The sequence below is a fragment of the Salminus brasiliensis genome, chromosome 7 (assembly GCF_030463535.1).
Source record: "Salminus brasiliensis chromosome 7, fSalBra1.hap2, whole genome shotgun sequence".
Lineage (NCBI taxonomy): Eukaryota > Metazoa > Chordata > Actinopteri > Characiformes > Bryconidae > Salminus > Salminus brasiliensis.
The window spans coordinates 20,905,802-20,926,161 of NC_132884.1; the positions used below are offsets into that span (position 1 = coordinate 20,905,802).

General features: G+C 39.7%; 1 protein-coding gene across 12 annotated transcripts in view; it reads left to right on the forward strand.

Moving 5' to 3' along the window:
* Nucleotides 1-20,360, forward strand: part of kif1aa (kinesin family member 1Aa) — a 70,852-nt gene that overhangs the window by 24,345 nt on the left and 26,147 nt on the right. For 4 of the 12 annotated variants that reach the window (XM_072684075.1, XM_072684077.1, XM_072684076.1 and 1 more), the window contains exons 11-27: nucleotides 182-260; nucleotides 819-897; nucleotides 1,882-2,024; nucleotides 4,206-4,244; nucleotides 8,441-8,643; nucleotides 9,450-9,529; nucleotides 10,703-10,778; nucleotides 12,015-12,094; nucleotides 12,184-12,290; nucleotides 12,405-12,485; nucleotides 13,237-13,417; nucleotides 13,538-13,610; nucleotides 14,026-14,116; nucleotides 14,231-14,379; nucleotides 14,661-14,839; nucleotides 15,114-15,251; nucleotides 16,786-17,097. In XM_072684075.1, the coding sequence (XP_072540176.1) occupies nucleotides 182-260; nucleotides 819-897; nucleotides 1,882-2,024; nucleotides 4,206-4,244; nucleotides 8,441-8,643; nucleotides 9,450-9,529; nucleotides 10,703-10,778; nucleotides 12,015-12,094; nucleotides 12,184-12,290; nucleotides 12,405-12,485; nucleotides 13,237-13,417; nucleotides 13,538-13,610; nucleotides 14,026-14,116; nucleotides 14,231-14,379; nucleotides 14,661-14,839; nucleotides 15,114-15,251; nucleotides 16,786-17,097 (2,090 nt within the window). The remainder of the gene's footprint in view (nucleotides 1-181; nucleotides 261-818; nucleotides 898-1,881; nucleotides 2,025-4,205; nucleotides 4,245-8,440; nucleotides 8,644-9,449; nucleotides 9,530-10,702; nucleotides 10,779-12,014; nucleotides 12,095-12,183; nucleotides 12,291-12,404; nucleotides 12,486-13,236; nucleotides 13,418-13,537; nucleotides 13,611-14,025; nucleotides 14,117-14,230; nucleotides 14,380-14,660; nucleotides 14,840-15,113; nucleotides 15,252-16,785; nucleotides 17,098-20,360) is intronic. The other 8 variants (XM_072684083.1, XM_072684084.1, XM_072684085.1 and 5 more) reach the window with 4 other exon arrangements.

Here is a 20,360-nt window from a genome sequence, read left to right on the forward strand (position 1 = left end):
GAAAACAGACAGAGTTGTCCCAGATGATGGGTAGGTGTGAACGTGTGTTGTCTCACAAAAGAAAGCTTTTTTCCTTTATCTGTAAAGTTGCCATTTTAGAGATAAATTTTTTTGCATGACATTAATGTTTTTCATATGGATTAAATGCTGGTTAACATTCAGATGTTTTTATAATACACAGAACAAGAAGAAAAAGAAGGTGGAAAGCTTCATCCCTTACAGAGATTCCGTGCTGACCTGGTTACTAAGAGAAAATCTTGGTATGCATCATTTCAGCTGTGTCTACACTGCCAGTCAGACATTTGGGTACATCTAGCTATTCAGATAGATACATTTCTTTGTTAATTTGCACAAAGGAACCAAGTTCCTTTTGAAGGAAAACAATATTGCATGGCTAAGTATTAAAAGCAGACCACAAACATTGTACAATTTAGTTTTGATGTCAACACCCCTCAGGCTGTTTAAACCATCTTTAAACCAGTAGTTTGCTAAAGACAACTGTCAAATCAATATTTAGGTTAGATGTTTGCCAATGTGTTCACAGGTACTCTGTCTTACTTAACTGAAAAGTAACTGTGAATAGAGCAAAGGTGTTTCCAAACATTGCATAATTTGTAGTAAACAGAGTTATATTTAGTTTTATTGTGGTTTATTATTTATCATTATTATTATTATTATTATTATTATTATTATCCATACTGTTGCATTATATTATTTATATTATGGTTTATTGAAACTCTGGACCTACTTAACCACTACTCAACCCCCATTTTTTACTCCATGTTTACTTACAAATCTTGACCTCTCTTTTGCTCCAGGTGGAAACTCCCGCACTGCGATGGTGGCCGCCCTAAGTCCTGCAGACATCAACTATGATGAGACCCTCAGTACCCTCAGGTGTCACAGCCCAGCTCTCTACCTTTTTGCTTACTCTAGAGCTGCACAAACAATGAACCAGTTGTCACATTATGTGGCCATTGTTATGCTAATATTTAAGAGAGCTGTGGTATGCAAGTAAGCTCTCTTGGAATCATTTAGCCCAGTGTTTTAATGCTGTGAACATCCTTACCACATCTCTGGTTGCAACAAATGTATGTAATTTAGAGTCTAATCCTTTAGACACAATCTTTAACTATATAACATTAATGTTTGCTAGTGTCATTTTTTAAAATTATTATTATTGTATTGAATGGCATATTGCGGTCATGATCTGCAGTAATATTATCCCTATATGGACGTTTTTGTAGGTATCGTGCAGCCCTAATTTACCCCATCTATTTCTCCACCATTAATGTTTGTCTTCCTGTCAACATTCAGCATCTCTGAGTGTCTCTCTTTCTCTCTCCCACACACACACATACGCACAGTCTGTCTCTCACACTCTGTCCCTATCTATCTCTTTCCACCCTCGCTCCTCCTCTGAGCTTGTTAATATGGTTAAGGTGTTGAAGGCTAATGGCAGCGTGAGCAGAATGTTATGCAATGATAGATTAGGATCCTGCTGCTGCCTGCAGCAGCTTCACTCTTCAAACACCCTTCAAAAGTTGCTGCTGTGCAGCAGACTGCTGACTTGAGTAATTGGGCACCCATGAGATGTAGCTCTTTTTAAGGACACGCACATGTGTGTGTGTGTGTTTGTGTGAAGCGTAATTAATTTCCTCATTGTACAATTTATTCAAAACCTAGTAACACATTATTATTTATTTATCATTTGCTTATTGCTTTATAGCAGAGTAGCTCTATATCCATTACAACCCATATAGAAACTGTCAGAGATGATAATGACACATGACCATTAACTGGCACTCCTATCTTCATAGCTATATTACACTAGACATTCTGCACTAACGCTGGCCTCATCTGGTGTCATTTCCGAAACAGGTATGCAGACAGAGCCAAGCAGATCCGCTGCAACGCTGTCATTAATGAGGATCCCAACAACCGGCTGGTGCGCGAGCTGAAGGATGAGGTGTCCCGTCTCAAGGACCTCCTGTACGCCCAGGGCTTGGGAGACATTATTGAGAGTAAGAAAGTCTGCTGTCCCAACTGGACCCTGTTTTCTAGTATTGTATGTCATTATGTGGAGGATTAAATTCAGATGCTACTGTGGATAGTATGAAGATATGATATCATTATAACAATATGTTACATCATGATAAGCTTTTTTTGAGCATGTGAGCTTGTGGGTTTAGTGGGACAGGATATTTCCTCAACACATCAACAAAATCAACAAGATCAACCTTAAAAAGAGGTTCAGAAAGGGATGTAATTCCCAAGCAGACAACAGATGTCCATCCGGATGCAGATGTTGGAATTTAGTTGGAAATGAAAAACTGGTTGATGTCAAAACCCAATATTGTGCAGACGTTGAATTTTAGTTGGAAATCAAAGTCATATATCTGTCATAAATCAGCAGTATATCAAGCTCCAGTGTTAGACAGATGTTGAATTTTGGTTACTTAACACCATAAATATATAAATATAACCCCTTAAAACCAACAGCATACACCAATCAACCATAACAGTAGTACCACTGACAGATGAAGTGAAAAACATTGATTATCTTTGTCAACAGATATATTAGATATTTTACATATTAATCTATCTTAGATATATTAGGCAGCAAGTGAACAGTCAGTTTTTGAAGGAGATGAATTGGAAGCAATGGTCAGTACATACCAAAGGTGGTCCAAGAAAGGACAACCGCTGAACAGGCGACAGGGTCATGGGCACCTGGGGCTCATCAATTTGATCCATGGAAGCCCCACCTCACAACTTACAGGAATTGAAGGACCTGCTGCAAATGTCTTGGTGCCACATGCCACAGGATGCCTTTAGAGGTCTTTTGGATTCCATGCCTCGAATGGTCAGATCTGTTGTGGCAGCACAAGGGGAACCTATCCATTAGTTGGCCCATGATACTAACATTATGGCTGATTGGTGTATCAACATTCAAATACAGTCCCACATTTACTGTGCAGTGATTTTTATTCAAAATCTGCTACACTTTGTCTAATTGAACAGCACTAATTACACTGTGGATCAGTGTTCTCTAAGCTCTGAGGATATCATCGATATGCTTAGAAAAGCATGTTGTGCTTCACAATAAAATAGCATTGACCACCCCTAGTTTGAATCAAAGAATGCTGGAAGTCCAGAAGTGGGTAATTCTTTCTGTTTAATTAGTACTGTTCAATTATGTAGAGCAAATATGAGTGGTGGGCAAAATGCTGAATAACATATTACTGTGGCACAATATGTGGCACCACAGTTGCATTGAACTCGGAGAAACAAAACTTTATTCTATAATAGATTACAAAAATGTCTTTATGTAGCTCTGGTGTTTTACTATATTGCCTATACTGGAGATCAATGTTTCCAAACTCCAGACTCCTGGAGTATCCCCTGCACTGCTCAGTTTTTCCCAGTGTCATTAGCTAATTATCAACTGCTTCTTGATCTGAATCAGGTGTGTTAGATTATGGAAACACAAAGTCAGGAAATGCATTGCAGTTGGGCCTTCAGTTCTGCAGTTTAAAAACACTACTGTAAAGAATTGTATATGTTGTACATGATTGTATTGAAACTGTGTGTTATAGGCCTACAACAAAAGTAATCCCCCATGTATGTACTCACTCCCACACTCACCCACACACACATACTTATACACTGAAAAAAATGCTGCATTGAAATTTTTTGAAGTGTTACATTTCCAAAATACTGACAAAGTTTTGATGCTTCACTTTTTTTCAGTGTAGAAAACCTGTCCTCATCCGATTTCTTCATTCAATCACTCACTACGCCGCCCTACCTCTCCTCTGCACACTCCACACCCACTCCTTCTCTCTCATACCTTTTCAATCATCTCTCTCTCTCTCTCTCTCTCTCTCTCTCTCTCTATCTCTTTCGTATATTCTCATGGCGTTTTGGGAGTAGAAGGTTTATAGATCAGAGCATTTCTAATTCAGCCCTTAGGGTTGTGTCCACAACAATGTGTAGTGTCTTTCTGAAGCTGTGTGAGCTTGGAGTTGCCTGGAGCTTCTTGGCCTTTGTGTTGTTAAAATGAGTCTGACTTTCTATCTCTCTCTCTCTCTCTCTCTTTGTTTATCTCTCTCACTTTTCTTTTCTTTGACCTTCTCTTTTCCTCCCTCTCTCCTGGCTTACTCTCCTCACTCTGTTGTTTCCGTTGTTGTTCTCTCTCTTAGCATATCGAGGCCCAGTTGATGACAACGCTGGTTTGAAATGTGTGTTTCCTTGGCTCTCTCTCTCTCTCTCTCTCTCTGTCTGTCTGTCTTTTTCTCTCTACCAGTTTCTCTTTCCTGTGCTTTTTCAGCTTTCCTGGATGTGGCAGATCCCTGCAGCACCAGGGGGCTTTTGGGTATTTCTAAAGGATAAAAAAAAAAAACGAATCAGTCACGCAATCACACTCATGACACGTCAGCTGAATGTTGGCTTGGTGAAGTTTAGATTGCGTTAGAAAGTGCATGTGTTGACTAGCAACCAGGCTGTGCTGTCCTTATTCTTTCCTTGTACTGATGAGTCAAATTTTACAGAAATTGTACTCTTTTTTTTACTAAAATAAAAAAGATTTAAGTGTAAAAATATATGCAGTAATGTTTGGAAAGTTACACTCCTGAAAATAAAGGTGCTTCAGATGGTTCTTTAAGCGATGCCATGGAAGAGACAATTTTGGGTTTAAAGAACCTTGAAAGTGGTAAAGAACCTTTACATCAAGTGATAGTTCTTTAAACCTTTACAAGGTTCTTCACACTCGCAACTCTCTTTTACACACATGGTTCTTAATGGAATCAAAAGTGGTTTCTTCTAGGGGCTAAGTGAACTAAGGTGCTGCCACTGTGATCCCATCAGCAGTCAGAGTCAGAGAGAGCACAATTGGCTTGGTTCTCTCAGTGAGGCGTTGATAGCACCTTCTCTCCACATCACTACCAGTGTGATGTTGGTCGGCACAGGTGTCTATTAGCTGTTGTCTCAAAACTGGGGAGCCGTGCTTTCCTCCGAGCATGCTGGCTACCTAGTTTGAAAATAGGCGGTGGCTGGCTCCACATGTTGTGCCAGTCTTCACCTTCTCCTAGTGCTGGGGGCATTGCTAGTGATAAGGGGAGTTCATGTAAATGGATTGGAAAACTGGTCTTCCAAATTGGGAAGAAAATGGAGTAAAATGATTCAAATAAATTATTTTTTAAAAAAGTGCACTTCCTCTATGACAGCACAGAAGTGGGTTCTATGGTAACACCTTTTTTTTAAGAGTGTAAAGTCAAATATAATAATCCACAATATTCTATCTGCTCATATTTGGACCAAACTTTACACCGCAAGTAAATGTCCATTAAGGGTTTAGATTTGCGCTTTAGATCATCATAGTTGGGTTCTGGATGGTACGATATTAGATGCCTGTTTGTTGGTTTGGTGTTGGAGCTTAAAGCACAGTTTGCTGTGCTTTGTGTTCACTGGTGCTGCAGGGCTGTGTGTCTCTCTCTCTCTATCTCTCTCTTTCTCTCTCTTGTTTTTCTGCCGCTGCCTTTCTTTTTTGGCTTGCCATGCTGAGCAGGTGGAATGTAGCAGTGTACAGTTGAACTGATCTCACGCATCCATTCACATATCATTGAATTGGCCATTAAGACCTACTTTCATTGGAAAGCAATTGTGATGGATGAATTTAAAAACTTTGCAATAGACTTTATAAAACTGAATGAGATTTGATCAGATCTTAAATCTCTGCATCTTTTTGGAAAGAGACGTATTACGGATGTTGGTTTCAGTGAAAGGACATATTTGGTGAGGTTTTTGGTTTTGATTCGGCAGCCTGATGCAAACCTTTGTTGTGGCTGAGCCACATCCTCTCCATAGACCCTATTAGCTCTGACCTAGAACTTTAAGGAAGAAATAATTAAAACAAAAACTCACTTTAATTTTAATTGCTTTTTCAAAGTCCACCATAAAAGGAAGAAGAAAGAACAGTGTTTCATTCTGAGGCAAAATAACAGGGTGGTAAATAAGCTGGTAAAACCACATCTCAGCATTTTTCACCATGTATTTAGTGTCACATACCTAATCAATGCATTCTGTGGCACACTTAGGTCTGCTGAGTCATGCTTCCATAGAGGCGGTTTGGTAAAGTCTGTTTAAGAATGTTATGTAGAGCAGGGACTGCTGGTCCAGTCTGCCCTCTGCTTGTCAGACTGAGGTATGATTTTAAAGGGACTAGCATTGAACGACACAGTGCCTGTTCAGCCAAGAGCTGTTTAGCCTTTTGAATAAGACACAATAAATATGCATACTATACATATATTTACACATATCAGTCTTAAAGATACAGTAACAAAAACAGCTTTTTGCATTCCCAGGATCTACATCCAAGAATAAGGTGCCCTTGAGCATGGCACCTAACCAATCGCACTTTTCCTGGGTGCAATTATGTGTTCTTACCGCCCTTATGATGAGTGTGTGTGTGTGCGTGTGTGTTCACAGCCACGGATAGGTTAAATGTGGAGGTTGAATTCTGTTGTACTGCTTTGCAATGGCGATAAAGTAAAGTAATCAATCTTTTTCACTTACTTTAATTCCAAAGGATCAAGAGAGGTTGGAAAATGCTCATGCCAATATTAATTATGAATTATTAGAAAATGGCTCCTTTAATATTTATACATTGATTTATCACTGTAAATTTATCAGTAACATCCAGGAAGCATCGTAAAGTGTTCACATTTGTGGTCTGGTGGTATGGCCATTACTGTAGTTACATTACAACTGAATGAGGCGTAACAAAAGAGGAGAAGTGGGGGAAGGAGAGATATGCAGCGAGGACAGATCCGATGGCCTACGGCACAAAGTAAGAGCGCACCTTTGTCCTGATACCCATTACTTAAAATAACCAAATTGCTGCACTCGTGCGTAGATAGCGCTGGATTCCAAGCCTTTCACTTCAAAAGACTGCAAACGCTTAGTCCTCTCTCTTTCAGTAAGGCTATCCTCAGGCTCTGAGGATCTGTGACCACTTTCTGTGATTAGTGACAGAATGGTAGCTCTCTGTTGCCATAGCAGCGCTGCTGGTGCCGAGAGCCATTATTCTTCCGAAGATCACAGAGACATCCTCTGTTTAATAGTCATTTATTTCGCCTATTATATTCAGCATTGTGCAGATGGCAAGGTTAGACAGCAAGCTGTAATTATTCAATATGCTAATGTAGGCTTTACTGATGATAAAATGGCCTGAGATAACACACCAGGCCTGATCAGGTGAGGCTGAGAAAATGCTTCCGGTTGGAGGCTTGTGTGAGCTGAATGAAAGCTGAATTGCAGCTCTAATGCAACCACTTCCTCTTATGTGTTAGAAATGGCTTTTATTTGGACCTTAATGGAGCTGGTAATGGGGGTTTTATTGAGGCCAGTAGAGTGCCTAATGAGAGTCACTAGCTTTTACCAGCAATACGAGCCCCAATAGCAAAGCAGAGAACAGGCTATGGGCCTTCTACATGTATGGCCATTATAGGGATATGGGACATTTTTGGAGCATGTGCCTCACTGCCTTACTGTACATTACTATAGGGCACCAGGTAATAATGGTCTGGCTGCATGAATGGACTAACATTAGCATTACTGTGCTTTATGGACACTAACAGAAAGGAAATATCCTGCTTCATGTGGATGTGTTTGAAGAACCTGCATGTATGTTATCAGATGATTATGCAGAATGTAGGGCTGTCACTGTCAGTTAGGCAGTTAATTAGGTATAATAATTACTAATTAAGTATTCAGTATCATTTTTATACTAACATTGACTTAACTGAACCCTTAATTGTCTTTTTAAGATCTCAGAAATACCTAAAATATGAAAACATGCATTTATATGGGGCGTCTGCCAGGCTCTGTTTATTACTGTTTATTAAGAGAGACCAGCAAGAGAATTTAAAGTATACATTATTGTCATGCAAACTGCCTCATTGAGAAGCAAAATTTTAATTACTGATATATTTTTAGAATCAGGTTCAACTGAGTAATCGTGACAGCCCTAGGTAAGTGCAGGGGGTGTATTGATCGGTGTCCAAATTGCAGTGCTTTGGCTGAAGATAGGTCGCACTGCAATCAGCACAGCAGGTAGACCTATGCTGCTTTGCGCTTGTGCTGCCACTGGCTTTTACTTTTTCTCTCTTTCTTTTTTGGCCGTGTCTATAGAACCCGTCTGTTCTCTCTCTTCCAGTGTCTTTCTCGTATTCTGGCCTTTTCAGAATTGCTCACATTTGTTTTAAGCTACATATCTTTCTCTCTCTGTGTTCTTCTTCTTTTTTCTACTTTCCTTCTCTCGGCTCTCCCTTTTCTGTCTGCTTCTCTCTCCGTATCTCTCTGACCCCCCCATCCCTCGCTACCTCCCTCCAATCCCCCGGCCCGGCAACCCCCGCCCCCCTCCCCACCAACCCAACAGACTTATCCGATTACAAGAACAATAACAATACTGGCCAAGCTGTCAATCAAAGAGGTGATCTCTCCACAGTGACCAATGCCATGACGGCGATGAGTCCCTCCCCCTCTCTCTCCGCCCTGTCCAGCCGGGCTGGATCCATCGGTAGTCTGCATGACCGCATCATGTTCAGCCCTGGGAGTGAGGAGGCCATTGAGCGACTCAAGGTGACTCCCTTTATGCAATGGACACGCTAATCATTAAAGATTACAGATAACAATCAGTCATAACCTGGTGGAAAGTGGAATTCCTGGTAGCCTGGACCGCACAATTTCCCGTTCCCCACATCGAATTGTTTTATCAAGATATGATTGGTGTCTGACGAGTGCATCTGCAGTTTTGCAATTAAGCTACAAGACTAATGAAGTGACCAGATAATAGAAGCCTGTAGCCATAGACTTGCTAATGTGGTTTTAAAAACAGTGGTCTGCTGTTATCTAACAAATAGACAAAGGATAGCACTAGCTTTTTTTGACCTAAGTGTTTCAAAAAAACATTATTTTCAGTGCAAACTAATGAAGCAAACATCATATCGGTGCCGCCCAATATTTTTTTACGTTTTAATTTGGGTCATTTGAACCCTGTAGCTGCTTGCACACTGTGTAAATATTTCTGGATGAATATAAATAAATAAGATTTTAGAAATGCTCTAAAATTGTTAATGTAAACTAATTTGACATTATTATATGTTCAAACTTCAGGAAATTTTTGCCTTCTCCAGTAAAGTTAACATTTTGGAGATTGGTTTAATTGGACGGCAAAGACAAATCAAACATGTATTGGGCTCATTATATATATGCAAAATATTAAGTGGTCTGAAGAACCTCACCAGTACAATCCACAAATGCTCTGATTACAGCATACATTTTAACTCTGATCTTGAAATGCTAGATGCCCATCTAACCAATATAAGTATCTGAAATCTTCCTGAATAATCAGCTGCATGTTTTGACTTTGCTTTGCCACTAACTAGGAAACAGAGAAAATCATTGCGGAGCTCAATGAAACATGGGAGGAGAAGCTTCGACGTACAGAGGCTATCAGAATGGAAAGGTCAGTCCTGCAGCATAAGCATTATTGATTATTGATTATCCTGTGGGACCCCAAAAATACAGAATGTCTTGATTATACACACTTGATTTATTTCATATTCAGCCTATTATTGGTTCAACTGGCTGAGTTAGAGTAAGTGTGTTTTTACATATAGTGCATTTGAAATGTTCTGTTGAAGTGAAGCTGAAGAAGCATGAGCTATTGCTGACCTCAGTGCTTTTTGTGTTCCCAATGTAAGTGAGCTCTAAAGGGGGTCCTCTTTAGAACTGATTAGAGCTCAGACCACTTTCTGTTCCCACCCCCACACCTTTTGAACTCAGACACAACCTAGGTAACACCTAATTATGGCTAGTGCTCTTTATGTTTGTCATATAACATCTCTGATAAAAACACTCACACTTTAACAACAAACTTTGTAAAAAAAAAAACCCACAATGAATATATTGACTGAACTTTCATCAAAGTAATATTTTATCATTATATTTATATACAATACAATGTAATAATATTAGACCAATTAATATTTTTTATTGTTGTTTTATTGAAATAGGTTGTGCATAACTGGTTGAGGGTTTAGATCTGTGTCACGGCGTTCCTTGCGTCACCCTTTTAGCAAGATCAAAATCACTATAATAGTTTTTATAAGGATTTGTGCCATATAGCTGTAATCATTTTCCTTTTCACAATGCCCCAATCAATCATATTACCAAATAAAATGCAAACTTATACAAAAAAAAACCCCAACATGACTCTGCGATCTGAGATCACTTGAAATGCTGTAATGGACTAAGTGTGAAAAACATCCTGAGTTTGACTGGGTAAACAATTAGCACAATGCTAGCAAAATGCTAGAGAAAATACAGTCATGTGAAAAAATTACAGCCTTCTTTTTGAAGACCTCAGAAAGCTTTTTGGATCTTACCAAATGATGCCGCTCACTTCAACAGTCATGGGCAAACCAATCTATTTGGCTGAGGTTTGAATACAACAGGATCCTCCAAAATGTTCCTCAAAAAGAGGTTTTCATGGAGTATCCTAATTTTTTCACTGTACATTGACCATAATATCATCTTCTTCCTATCGGGTTATATCTCTTTTTGTGTAAAGCTCTGTTGTTGGAATAGTATTGTTTTTATATTTGTGAGAGATAACTACACTTACTGGCTTTTACAGAGAGGCTTTGCTTGCTGAGATGGGCGTGGCCATGAGGGAAGATGGAGGCACAGTTGGCGTCTTTTCACCCAAGAAGGTAAAAAGAGTCACAAGCACACAGATGTCATGTTTTAATAAAATGTACACTGGAATTGAACCATACATAAAGTATGAGCAAAGTCGTTCATTCAGACAGCAGAGTCACCCAATGAATGCGTTCACGTTCCTCTTTTTAAAGCCGGCACAGAGAAAACCTCAGCCCATCTTTATAGACACTGTTGGCTTGTTCTCGCCAAATGAGGTTGGTTTCCATGGAGAGTGTGATTTCTTCCTGAGTGCTCTATTCTACCGAAACTCTCCTAATGTGAACTCTTTGTGCTGCAGTATCTCATTCGGAGATACTAACAAGGTTTAATGAGCTTTCCTGTATTTCTTATCTCATGGTATTACAGAATCACTCCAGAATATTACAGTCAGTGTGATAACCACATTGTACACACTGGCAATTTCGTCTTTCAGAATTCTCTACGGGTGGATTTGTATTTTGCATGCACTTCTTGCATCTTTATGTTCTGTCAGCTGTTTGGGCATCCCTGGTCAGTTTACTGATTTTGTTGATTTGTGACATGTAAATAGATTAAGAAATCTACAGGAAACAAAGTTTTAAATATTCATTTTTGTTTTCTAAATTGGATATATATATATAAAAAAACATCACATTTAATATACTAAATATACTAAACTGAGCTACTGAAGAGTAAGTATGCTTCAGAATGTGTAGCAGTGTGTTCTCTGTAGAGGATAGGAACCTATTTTCACAAATGCATAAAACATGTAATTTGATTGTACATACTGCATTCCATTTGAAGAAAGAAGAATAGCATTAAAATTTGATACAATAACCACTGTACACTTAATTTTAATTGAAATTAATTTAATTTGAAATTAATTTAATTGTGTGACAGTTTGTCAGTATTACATGTAGGCCTGTCACTGTAGACTATAGAAGAAATCTACTGGTTATTTTGATTGTTATATTAAAAACCTACTGATCATTATGAGTATTTACAGTAATCTTACACATGTTATAATTAGCCATACAGTACAAATAGACATTGGCTGTTTCTGACTGTAGGAGAGACCAACAGGAGAATTTCAAATATGCTTTGTCATCATGCAAATTGCGAGCTAACTATTGTCGGTTTTAATTAGTAGTTTTTTTCGTTAGTAATTATATTGGATCCCTTAACCATGGCAGCCTTGGTAGGATCTAATGTGTTGCGTGTCCTGTCATATTCCTGCTGGTGTGAGCCGCATTTCCCCCTTATTCCAGACTCCACATCTGGTAAATCTGAACGAGGATCCTCTCATGTCTGAGTGCCTCCTCTACTACATCAAAGATGGAATCACCAGGTTGGAGCAGTTGTGATTTACTTTTCATTTTGTTAGCTGCCAGTCTCTTATGAACTAATACAATTACATTCTCTTTCTCTGCTTCTCAGGGTTGGGAGAGAAGATGCAATGAGAAGGCAAGACATTGTCCTCAGTGGCCACTTCATAAAAGACGAACACTGTATTTTCACTAGCACTACCGGGCCTATGGGAGAAGGTGAGCCAAACCTAGAAACGCACATATACTTACACTTTTTGTACAAAATACACAAACACACAGAAACATATAGCATTCATTTGAATATTGCACTTTTCTTTATTGCTTTAACAGCGGTGATTCTAGAGCCGTGTGAAGGAGCTGAGACCTACGTCAATGGGAAGAAAGTGACAGAGCCCACTGTCCTCAGATCAGGTTTGGACTCACAGTGTATTAGTTTCACCACTTTTCCTAAGTTTCTTATTCTCTCCTCCGTCTTGTCTGTTTCTGTTCTTTCTAAAGTCATCCAGAATGAGTTGGCAGACACTTTATTTTTTGGCTTGCGGAAATGGCAGCCTTGTGTTATTTGGATTGATTTAGCCATGTAGTTAATTTGTGTATATTTGATTAATTAGTGCAGTTTAATTAGGGTAGAACATTAAAGAAATTATAATGTTGTATAATATAAAATATTGAGTTCTTATCTAATTGTAGTGGAGCTGCCAACTTAAGTTTTACTTTATTAGTTTTGCAATGGAGCTTTAAGGCTAATGCAGCAAGCAATGCAAGTGTACATCTCATTAATTAGCATTGTGCAAAATGTATACCTACAGCACATACTATCTTCAAACTGTGATAAGTTAATTAATCACAAATAGACTTCCATTGGTGGTTTCTGACATCTATCTGTAGTGCTGTAAAAAAGTATGGTGCAAGTGTATCTTCAGTAAATGGAATTATCTTACATTTATTGCACAGTAAATATGTTTGATGGTCTGAAACACTACAAATGTGCAAAATAAGAAGACATTGAGAAAGGAAATACAAAAAAATTTCCACAGCACTTTTTCATTGCAGTAGTAGTAGCAGCACCCTTGAACCCTTAGGAATAAAATATTGCCTTAAATTAAAATCTGTTACTGTTTTATGTTTTGTAACGTCTCACGGTTTGGCCTGGTTCTTGCAGGGAACCGCATCATCATGGGGAAGAGTCATGTGTTTCGTTTTAACCACCCGGAGCAGGCAAGGCAGGAACGGGAGCGGACACCTTGTGCAGAAACTCCCGTTGAGCCCGTGGACTGGGCCTTTGCTCAGAGAGAGCTGCTGGAGAAACAGGGCATTGATATGAAACAGGAGATGGATCAAAGGTGGGAAAGAAAGAGGGAGGGAGGAAGGGAGGAAGGATGGAGGGGTGAAAGGGAGAAGCTGAAAGGCAGGACTTTAATTATTCATTTTGCATCTGTGCCTCTCTCCCTGTGTGTGGTTAGGCTTCAGGAGCTGGAGGATCAGTACCGCAGAGAGAGGGAGGAGGCCAATAATCTTTTGGAGCAACAGAGACTAGTGAGTTACTATTATAAATATTTCACTGACTTACTGCGATGTAGTCATAAATGTCACTGAATCCCAGTCCAACTCTGACCTCACACCAGTTCTTTAGGACATGATTCTGTGTATCAAGACATGTCTCCACAATTTGAATTATTTTATTATAATAATAATAATATACTGCATACTGCGCTGTAGTGGTTTGTGGATTAAAAAGGCATATTCTTTTGCATTTTGAGCTTGAAATTGTAATTTTAGGCAAAAATGATGCACTTTTCAGTAAATATTGTTATATTGTATTATTGTTATAATCGATACAGTCATTCCATAATTGGTGCAGTTGAATCACCACCTACATGTCAATGCATTGTCACTTCCATAGCACTGTCACACAGATAGACACAGGCTAAAGAAATATGACCTTTCCTAGGATTACGAGAGCCGGTTGGAAGCCCTACAGAAGCAGGTTGATCGTTATTACCCTGAAGCAGCAGAGGAAGAGGATGAACCAGAGGAAGAAGGTGGGCTATAACTTTAAGTTAAGCCATTAACTTAAAAAAAAATGAGTCAAAAGGAAATGTAAGTAATTTTTAAATTCACAGACCTAAAACTGCATAAATGTGTTTTTCCTATAGTGCAATGGACTGAAAGGGAGACAGAGCTGGCTCTGTGGGCATTTAGGAAATGGAGATGTTACCAGTTCACCTCCCTGAGAGACCTTCTCTGGGGCAATGCTATCTTCCTTAAAGAGGCTAACGCCATTAGCGTGGAGCTCAAGAAGAAGGTAGATGCCTTTGTCTTAGTCACTTGCACAAACAGAGGCATATGTTACTACTTTACGTAACGTTACTATGTTACTTTATCTTACAGCTAATTGTTTGCCATATATTTGAGGAATTGAGGACTGGTGTATATATATATATATATATACCAATTTAAAAAGTTAATTCTGTTTAATCATTTTTAAAGCATCAGTGTTTTACTTCTCATACTGTTAAACCTGCATCACAGTGCAGAATTTGTTTAATGTCTGATTTTGCCTGATTTTTTTTCCTGGACTCACAGGTGCAGTTTCAGTTTGTGTTGCTGACAGACACTCTGTACTCTCCACTGCCTCCTGACTTATTGCCGGCTGAAGCGGCCAAAGATCGTGAGAAAAGCCCTTTCCCCCGCACCATTGTGGCTGTGGAGGTGCAGGACCAGAAAAACGGAGCCACACATTACTGGACTCTGGAGAAGCTCAGGTATGTGCTGTAGAAGCCGTATACAGAAAGTAAAATACAGAAGAAAATGAGAGGGATCTTTATCTTGGCATATTTTTGTTCAGCTTAAAAATGAATTTCCTTTTGATTTCAAGCTTTTTTGTGGCCAAAGTCTTAAACACACACACACACATAATGATACACAATGCTGTTTTGGTCTCATTTTGTCCTTGTTCAACTTAAACCTGTAGTATAGAGGTATAGAAGAAACCACTTGTGATGTAAATGATAAAGCAGGTAATGCTGCCCCCTGCAGGCAGCGTTTAGAGCTGATGCGAGAGATGTACGACCGTGCTGCAGAGGTACCCAGCAGTGCTATAGAAGACTGTGATAGTGTGCTGACAGGCGGGGACCCTTTCTATGACCGCTTCCCCTGGTTCCGTCTGGTTGGAAGGTGAGTAATGACATGGTGCAGTTTATGCTTAAATTATAAAAAATGTATTTCTGAAACAGTAACCTCACAAGAGAAGAAAACAATAGACTTACATTTAATGTTTTAATGAAAGCCCATTACATTAAATTGGTTTAGGTTTATCGGTAGAGCTTTTCTTCAAAGTGATGATGGGGATTATATGCAAAGCATATCTCAGTCTCAGTCCTTTTTTCTAACTCTGATGGATTTCTAATGGATGTATCATTAAGTAATCATGGTGTTCACTAAACGCTGAGTTCTACAGGATGTGTTTCACTAACAGATCATATTCTACCGAAGAATCTGTGCAGACAAGTAGTTTCCTCTTTGAAATGTCCACCTCAGCAGTATGTACACTTCTCCAAATTAGATCACGTATCTCATAGTAAGAAACCACTTAGACATTTTAAACATTGTGCCATCAGATACTCACCAGGCTTTGACTCAAGGTTAAAATAGAACCAATTTCCCTTAGTGCTGTCCTATTATTACATTTATTTCATATATGTATTTGATATACTATGTAACCCATTAGGGCTAAACACATCAGGAATCACCACTTATATTTGCATTATACTTGCATGGTATTTTCACAATACCTGTAACTTACCAGGAAAAGGACAAATCTTATTAATCCAAACTAATTTTTGGAAAACAAAGAACTAAATGTAATTGTAATTGTAAAATCATTATTATAGTTTTTTTCTTCCTGACAGTGAGATGAGATGTACACTAATTAGCCACAACATTAATACCTCTTGCATAAGAGGCATATATTGAGTATGTCCCCCTTGTGCGGCCACAACAGATCTGACCATTCGAGGCATGGACTCCACAAGGCCTCTAAAGGCATTCTGTGGTATCTGGCACCAAGATGTTAACAGCAATTCTTTTTAGTCACGTGAGGTGGAACCCGGTCGCCGGTTCACCAGTTGTCCTTTCTGGGACCACTTTTAATTGACCCAGTTGTCTAGCCATTAAAGTTGGCTCAGATCCTTATGCTTGCCAAATATCAAAGAGAGGAATACCTCATAACACACAGCCTGCTGTCTATACCCTTCAGAGGGCCCATGCTAACCCCTGTCCAATGTCAGTGGTGCCTACAATGTGCCTGGACTGCACCTTACCAATGAAAGAAGTTCGCCTGGTCCACTTTCTTTTCCACATTACGCTTTTCCAGTGGGATGCGCTGAGCGGCAGCTTATTTAACGAACCTACAGAATTAAAAAGAATCTGCTATAATATATTGGTGACAGACCTTTACAGGTTTTGTACAATGAGCTAATTTTTGTTGGCGCTCAGATGACCTTCAGCATATTAGGCAGGTAGAGGTTAGGTCTTAATGTTTTGGCTCATCTGTGTACTTTGAATGCCAGGAAATATATGTACATATATTTCTCTTCCATATGGGTTGCCAGTTAGTAACATTTGGACTCATGTGACCCAGCCCTAACGTGAAGCAGTAACTAATTAGATAACTATACTAACTGGGTTCCCATGTCTTTGGCCACACCAGCAACCCCCTATTCACCTCATGCCTTAGTGAGCAAGCGAGTGACCGCATGGCCTCCCCCGACCTCTCCGAACCCACCACCACCTCCGAAGTCACTGAGCTCGTCCAAACGCGGCTCCACGGAGTGGTGGGGGCGGAGTTGGAGGACTGCAGTGACGAGCTCTTGTCCGACGACCTGTGCTCTGAGCTCGGGGATGAAGATGATGAGGATGAGGATGAAGATTATGAGGATGATGAGAGGGGTCTTTGCCGAAGCTCCGGCGAGGCGGAGGACCCCTTTTACGAGCGCTCTCCTTTGTTCAGTGTAGTTGGAAGGTTGGTGAGGTTTCAGGAGCATGCTGGGAAAGGAAACTAGCTCTTTCACACTGAGACAAAGGACATCTGTCTTCTCTCACATACGCACATACACATGTACCCCACACTATGCACACTGTGCGCTAAGTTGCCAGTTCTTTTTATCAGGCATATCTACTATCTAGAGTGATCAGAAGTTTACATACACTCATCATGGACATTACATTAATTTTTTAAGAATTAGTGTAAAACATTAGGTTTTTTAATAATAATTACAAAAATGGTGCACAAGTTTACATTTTGGGGGGGATCTTCTGACACAGAGTCAAAACTATGCATACAACAACTGAGATTATTCATTCTGTGGTGCTGAAAGTTCCAATTTGCCAAGACCAAGATCTCTTCCTGTCGACTTCCTGTTATTGATTATGATTAATTACAGCTGGTAGCTTCTCTGTGACCATATAAAAAGGTTGGTTAGATAGCATGTGGATTGGATTGAAGGCACACTACATTTGGAAGGTCCAAGTTGCTCAATGCAGATCTGAGAAGGATGACTGTAGATTTACACACGTCGGGAATGTCATTTCTAACCAGCTGCACATTCCAAGATCATCAGTTCAAACAACTGGACATAAGAACAAGTTATTGGGAGGTGGTGCCACTTTGCCATGGTCTGGAAGAAGACACAAACCGTCACCCTCATCTGAGAGAAAACTGGTTTGTATGGTCAGGAATAACCCAAGAACCACCAAGGCACATACTTGCCATGAACTGGAAGCTACTGGAACACCAGTGTCACTGTCTGCAGTCGAGCAAATTTTACATCGCCATGGACTGAGATGCTGTCGTCCAAGAAAGAGTATAGACACCTTTTGCAGCTGATCACATGGACAAAGAAAAAAACATCTGGAGGAGATCCCTTCCTGACCTCAACCCTATTGAAAATATGTGGATTTCTCTTAATTGGGTCCACACCAAGAAGAGTGGTCAAATAACCTACCAGAGTTCTACCAGAAGCTTGTTAATCACTACGTTTTAGGTGTGCTTCATATACAGAAGATGCATTGTCATATACATATGCCCTGTGTATGTGTAGTGCTGACCCTGTGTTGATTTTAACCTGTGCACCAAATTCTTGATGCCATTTATTCTGCCCAGTTCAAAGACATGACTGAAAACGCAGTAATGTCAAAACATTCATGTCCATGATGAGTGTATGCACTTTGTACTATTCCAAGTACTGACTGTAGCCTGTTCTTGTATCAGCCCTGTCCTGTCAATCAGTGGTAAGGGACCACCACTGCTGAAAGCAGCTGATCATCTATTATTTTAATGGTATACTATTCGTAGCAGTGACACTGACATGATCATGACATGGTAGGTGGTGTTTGTAAGTGTGTTTCAGGCACTGCAGTGTCCTGGAGTTTTCAAAAAATATTTTTGGCCTATAGCAAAGAGACAGTGGCGCTTCTTTCATGCACAGTTTGTGGAATCTGTCTTCTAGCCATTCATCAGTGGTTGGTTTGTTTGGGTAGTTTTCGATGATGGACCATGGATGTCCTAAGAATGACACCGACATGCCTAATGCACTCAAACTACCATTTCAGCATCACTGCTGTTACCCAAATAATAGCTTATCATTGGTCTTGCGATGGTGTCTTTCTGCTTATATACGGGACAGAGAGGGTCTAATGAATTGTGCAGCAACAGATGGACTACAGTCAGTGCCTACAAGACATTTGTTTAAGCTACAAAGTTCACTCGTGCTATAGTCACAGCAGGGTGTTGCACAGTCCTTTACCCTGCTTATGCTTCTAACATATTTACAGTGGAATTCGATCAACAGCCAGTGCATTTGCTTGGATAAGGCTTGGATAAGAGTCGTCACTGTCTGCATAGAGTTGGCATGTTAACTGATCTTATTGTAAAGAGAACCATTTAATTACACCAACTCCTCCTAGTGTGCTATACTATACCGTATGTTGAAATTTCTGTTTTTTATAAATATCTAAGCACTGATTGTATATTACAGACCATGAATTCGGTAGACATTTATGGGCTGAAAACCTGTCTTCTCTCATTTCCATACATGTGACTTTCATCTGAACTATGTGAACACATACATTGGCCATCTAGCATGCACAAATCTGGAATACAGTCCCCCAGGATTATTTATATGTCATGTAAATGTCTATATTCGGTTACCATGGAATCAGTAGTGGTTAACCAAATCAATTTGGCTGAAAACTAAAACATCTCTCCAAACATGGTGCTTCATGCCAAAGTGTGTGTCACAGCTTTACCTGCGCTGCATCACTTAGCGCTTCTTCAAAGAACGCCACACAGCTTTGAAGGCTTGCGTGGACACACGCATAGCAGATGTTTATTTTGTCCAACACAGAAACGAACAAGTTCCGATTTCCCTTTAAATGGCATGGATTTCCGATGAATGAGATTTTTCAGCGATTCATCTGGTGACTCGATAATTGATTCCTATAACATGGCAAAGCAGTAATTCAGGATGTCTCCCATATCTCAAGATGAAAGAGCTGGTTTCTGAAACAGTTGTCTCTACTAGGCATGGCACAGCGTTCGTTTAATTTCACTTTATTTGTGAGGTTTGACGCGGAGACCTCTTGGTGGATTGGCTCACGCTCACTTTTTGCTTTTGGTTCAGCTGCACTTGTGCAACACGTCGCACATTTGTAACAGTATGGCTTTTTTGTTTACCTTTGGGTGTCGTACTGCTTTTAGGACTGGCAGTGTTTGTTCAAGCTAAGTGGTGCTTGGTATTTTTAATTTGCCTTTTTTTCAATCACCTGGGTCACTTGAGACACTCTTTGGTTCCTTTTTTTTGTCCTGAGCATGCTTTCTTTGCACCTCACCAATCTTGTATTCAGCTGTTTCCTTTGCTGACCACCCCTAACCCCTTAAATGTCTACCCTCCATGGGATCATGGGAAACTTAGTTTTTTACCATACATATGTTCTGCAGTCAGATTGTGTCGAAGAACCAGAGTTTGAGATCAACATCTGAGATTGTGCTGAATCATGGAAATGCTAAATGGTTGCTAGCTTGTGTACTGAAAGAGTCTTGAACTCCAAAGTAATATCTTTGTACAAACTAGCTTTAGACTAATTTGGTGCCTTTATGACCTGACTGACTGGACATGTACCACATAATTAACTATGTATACATACACACATATCCATGCATTCACTCAGTCCCCTCTTGGACACATACATACTGTATATTTTCTCATATTTGGACTGTTTTCCACA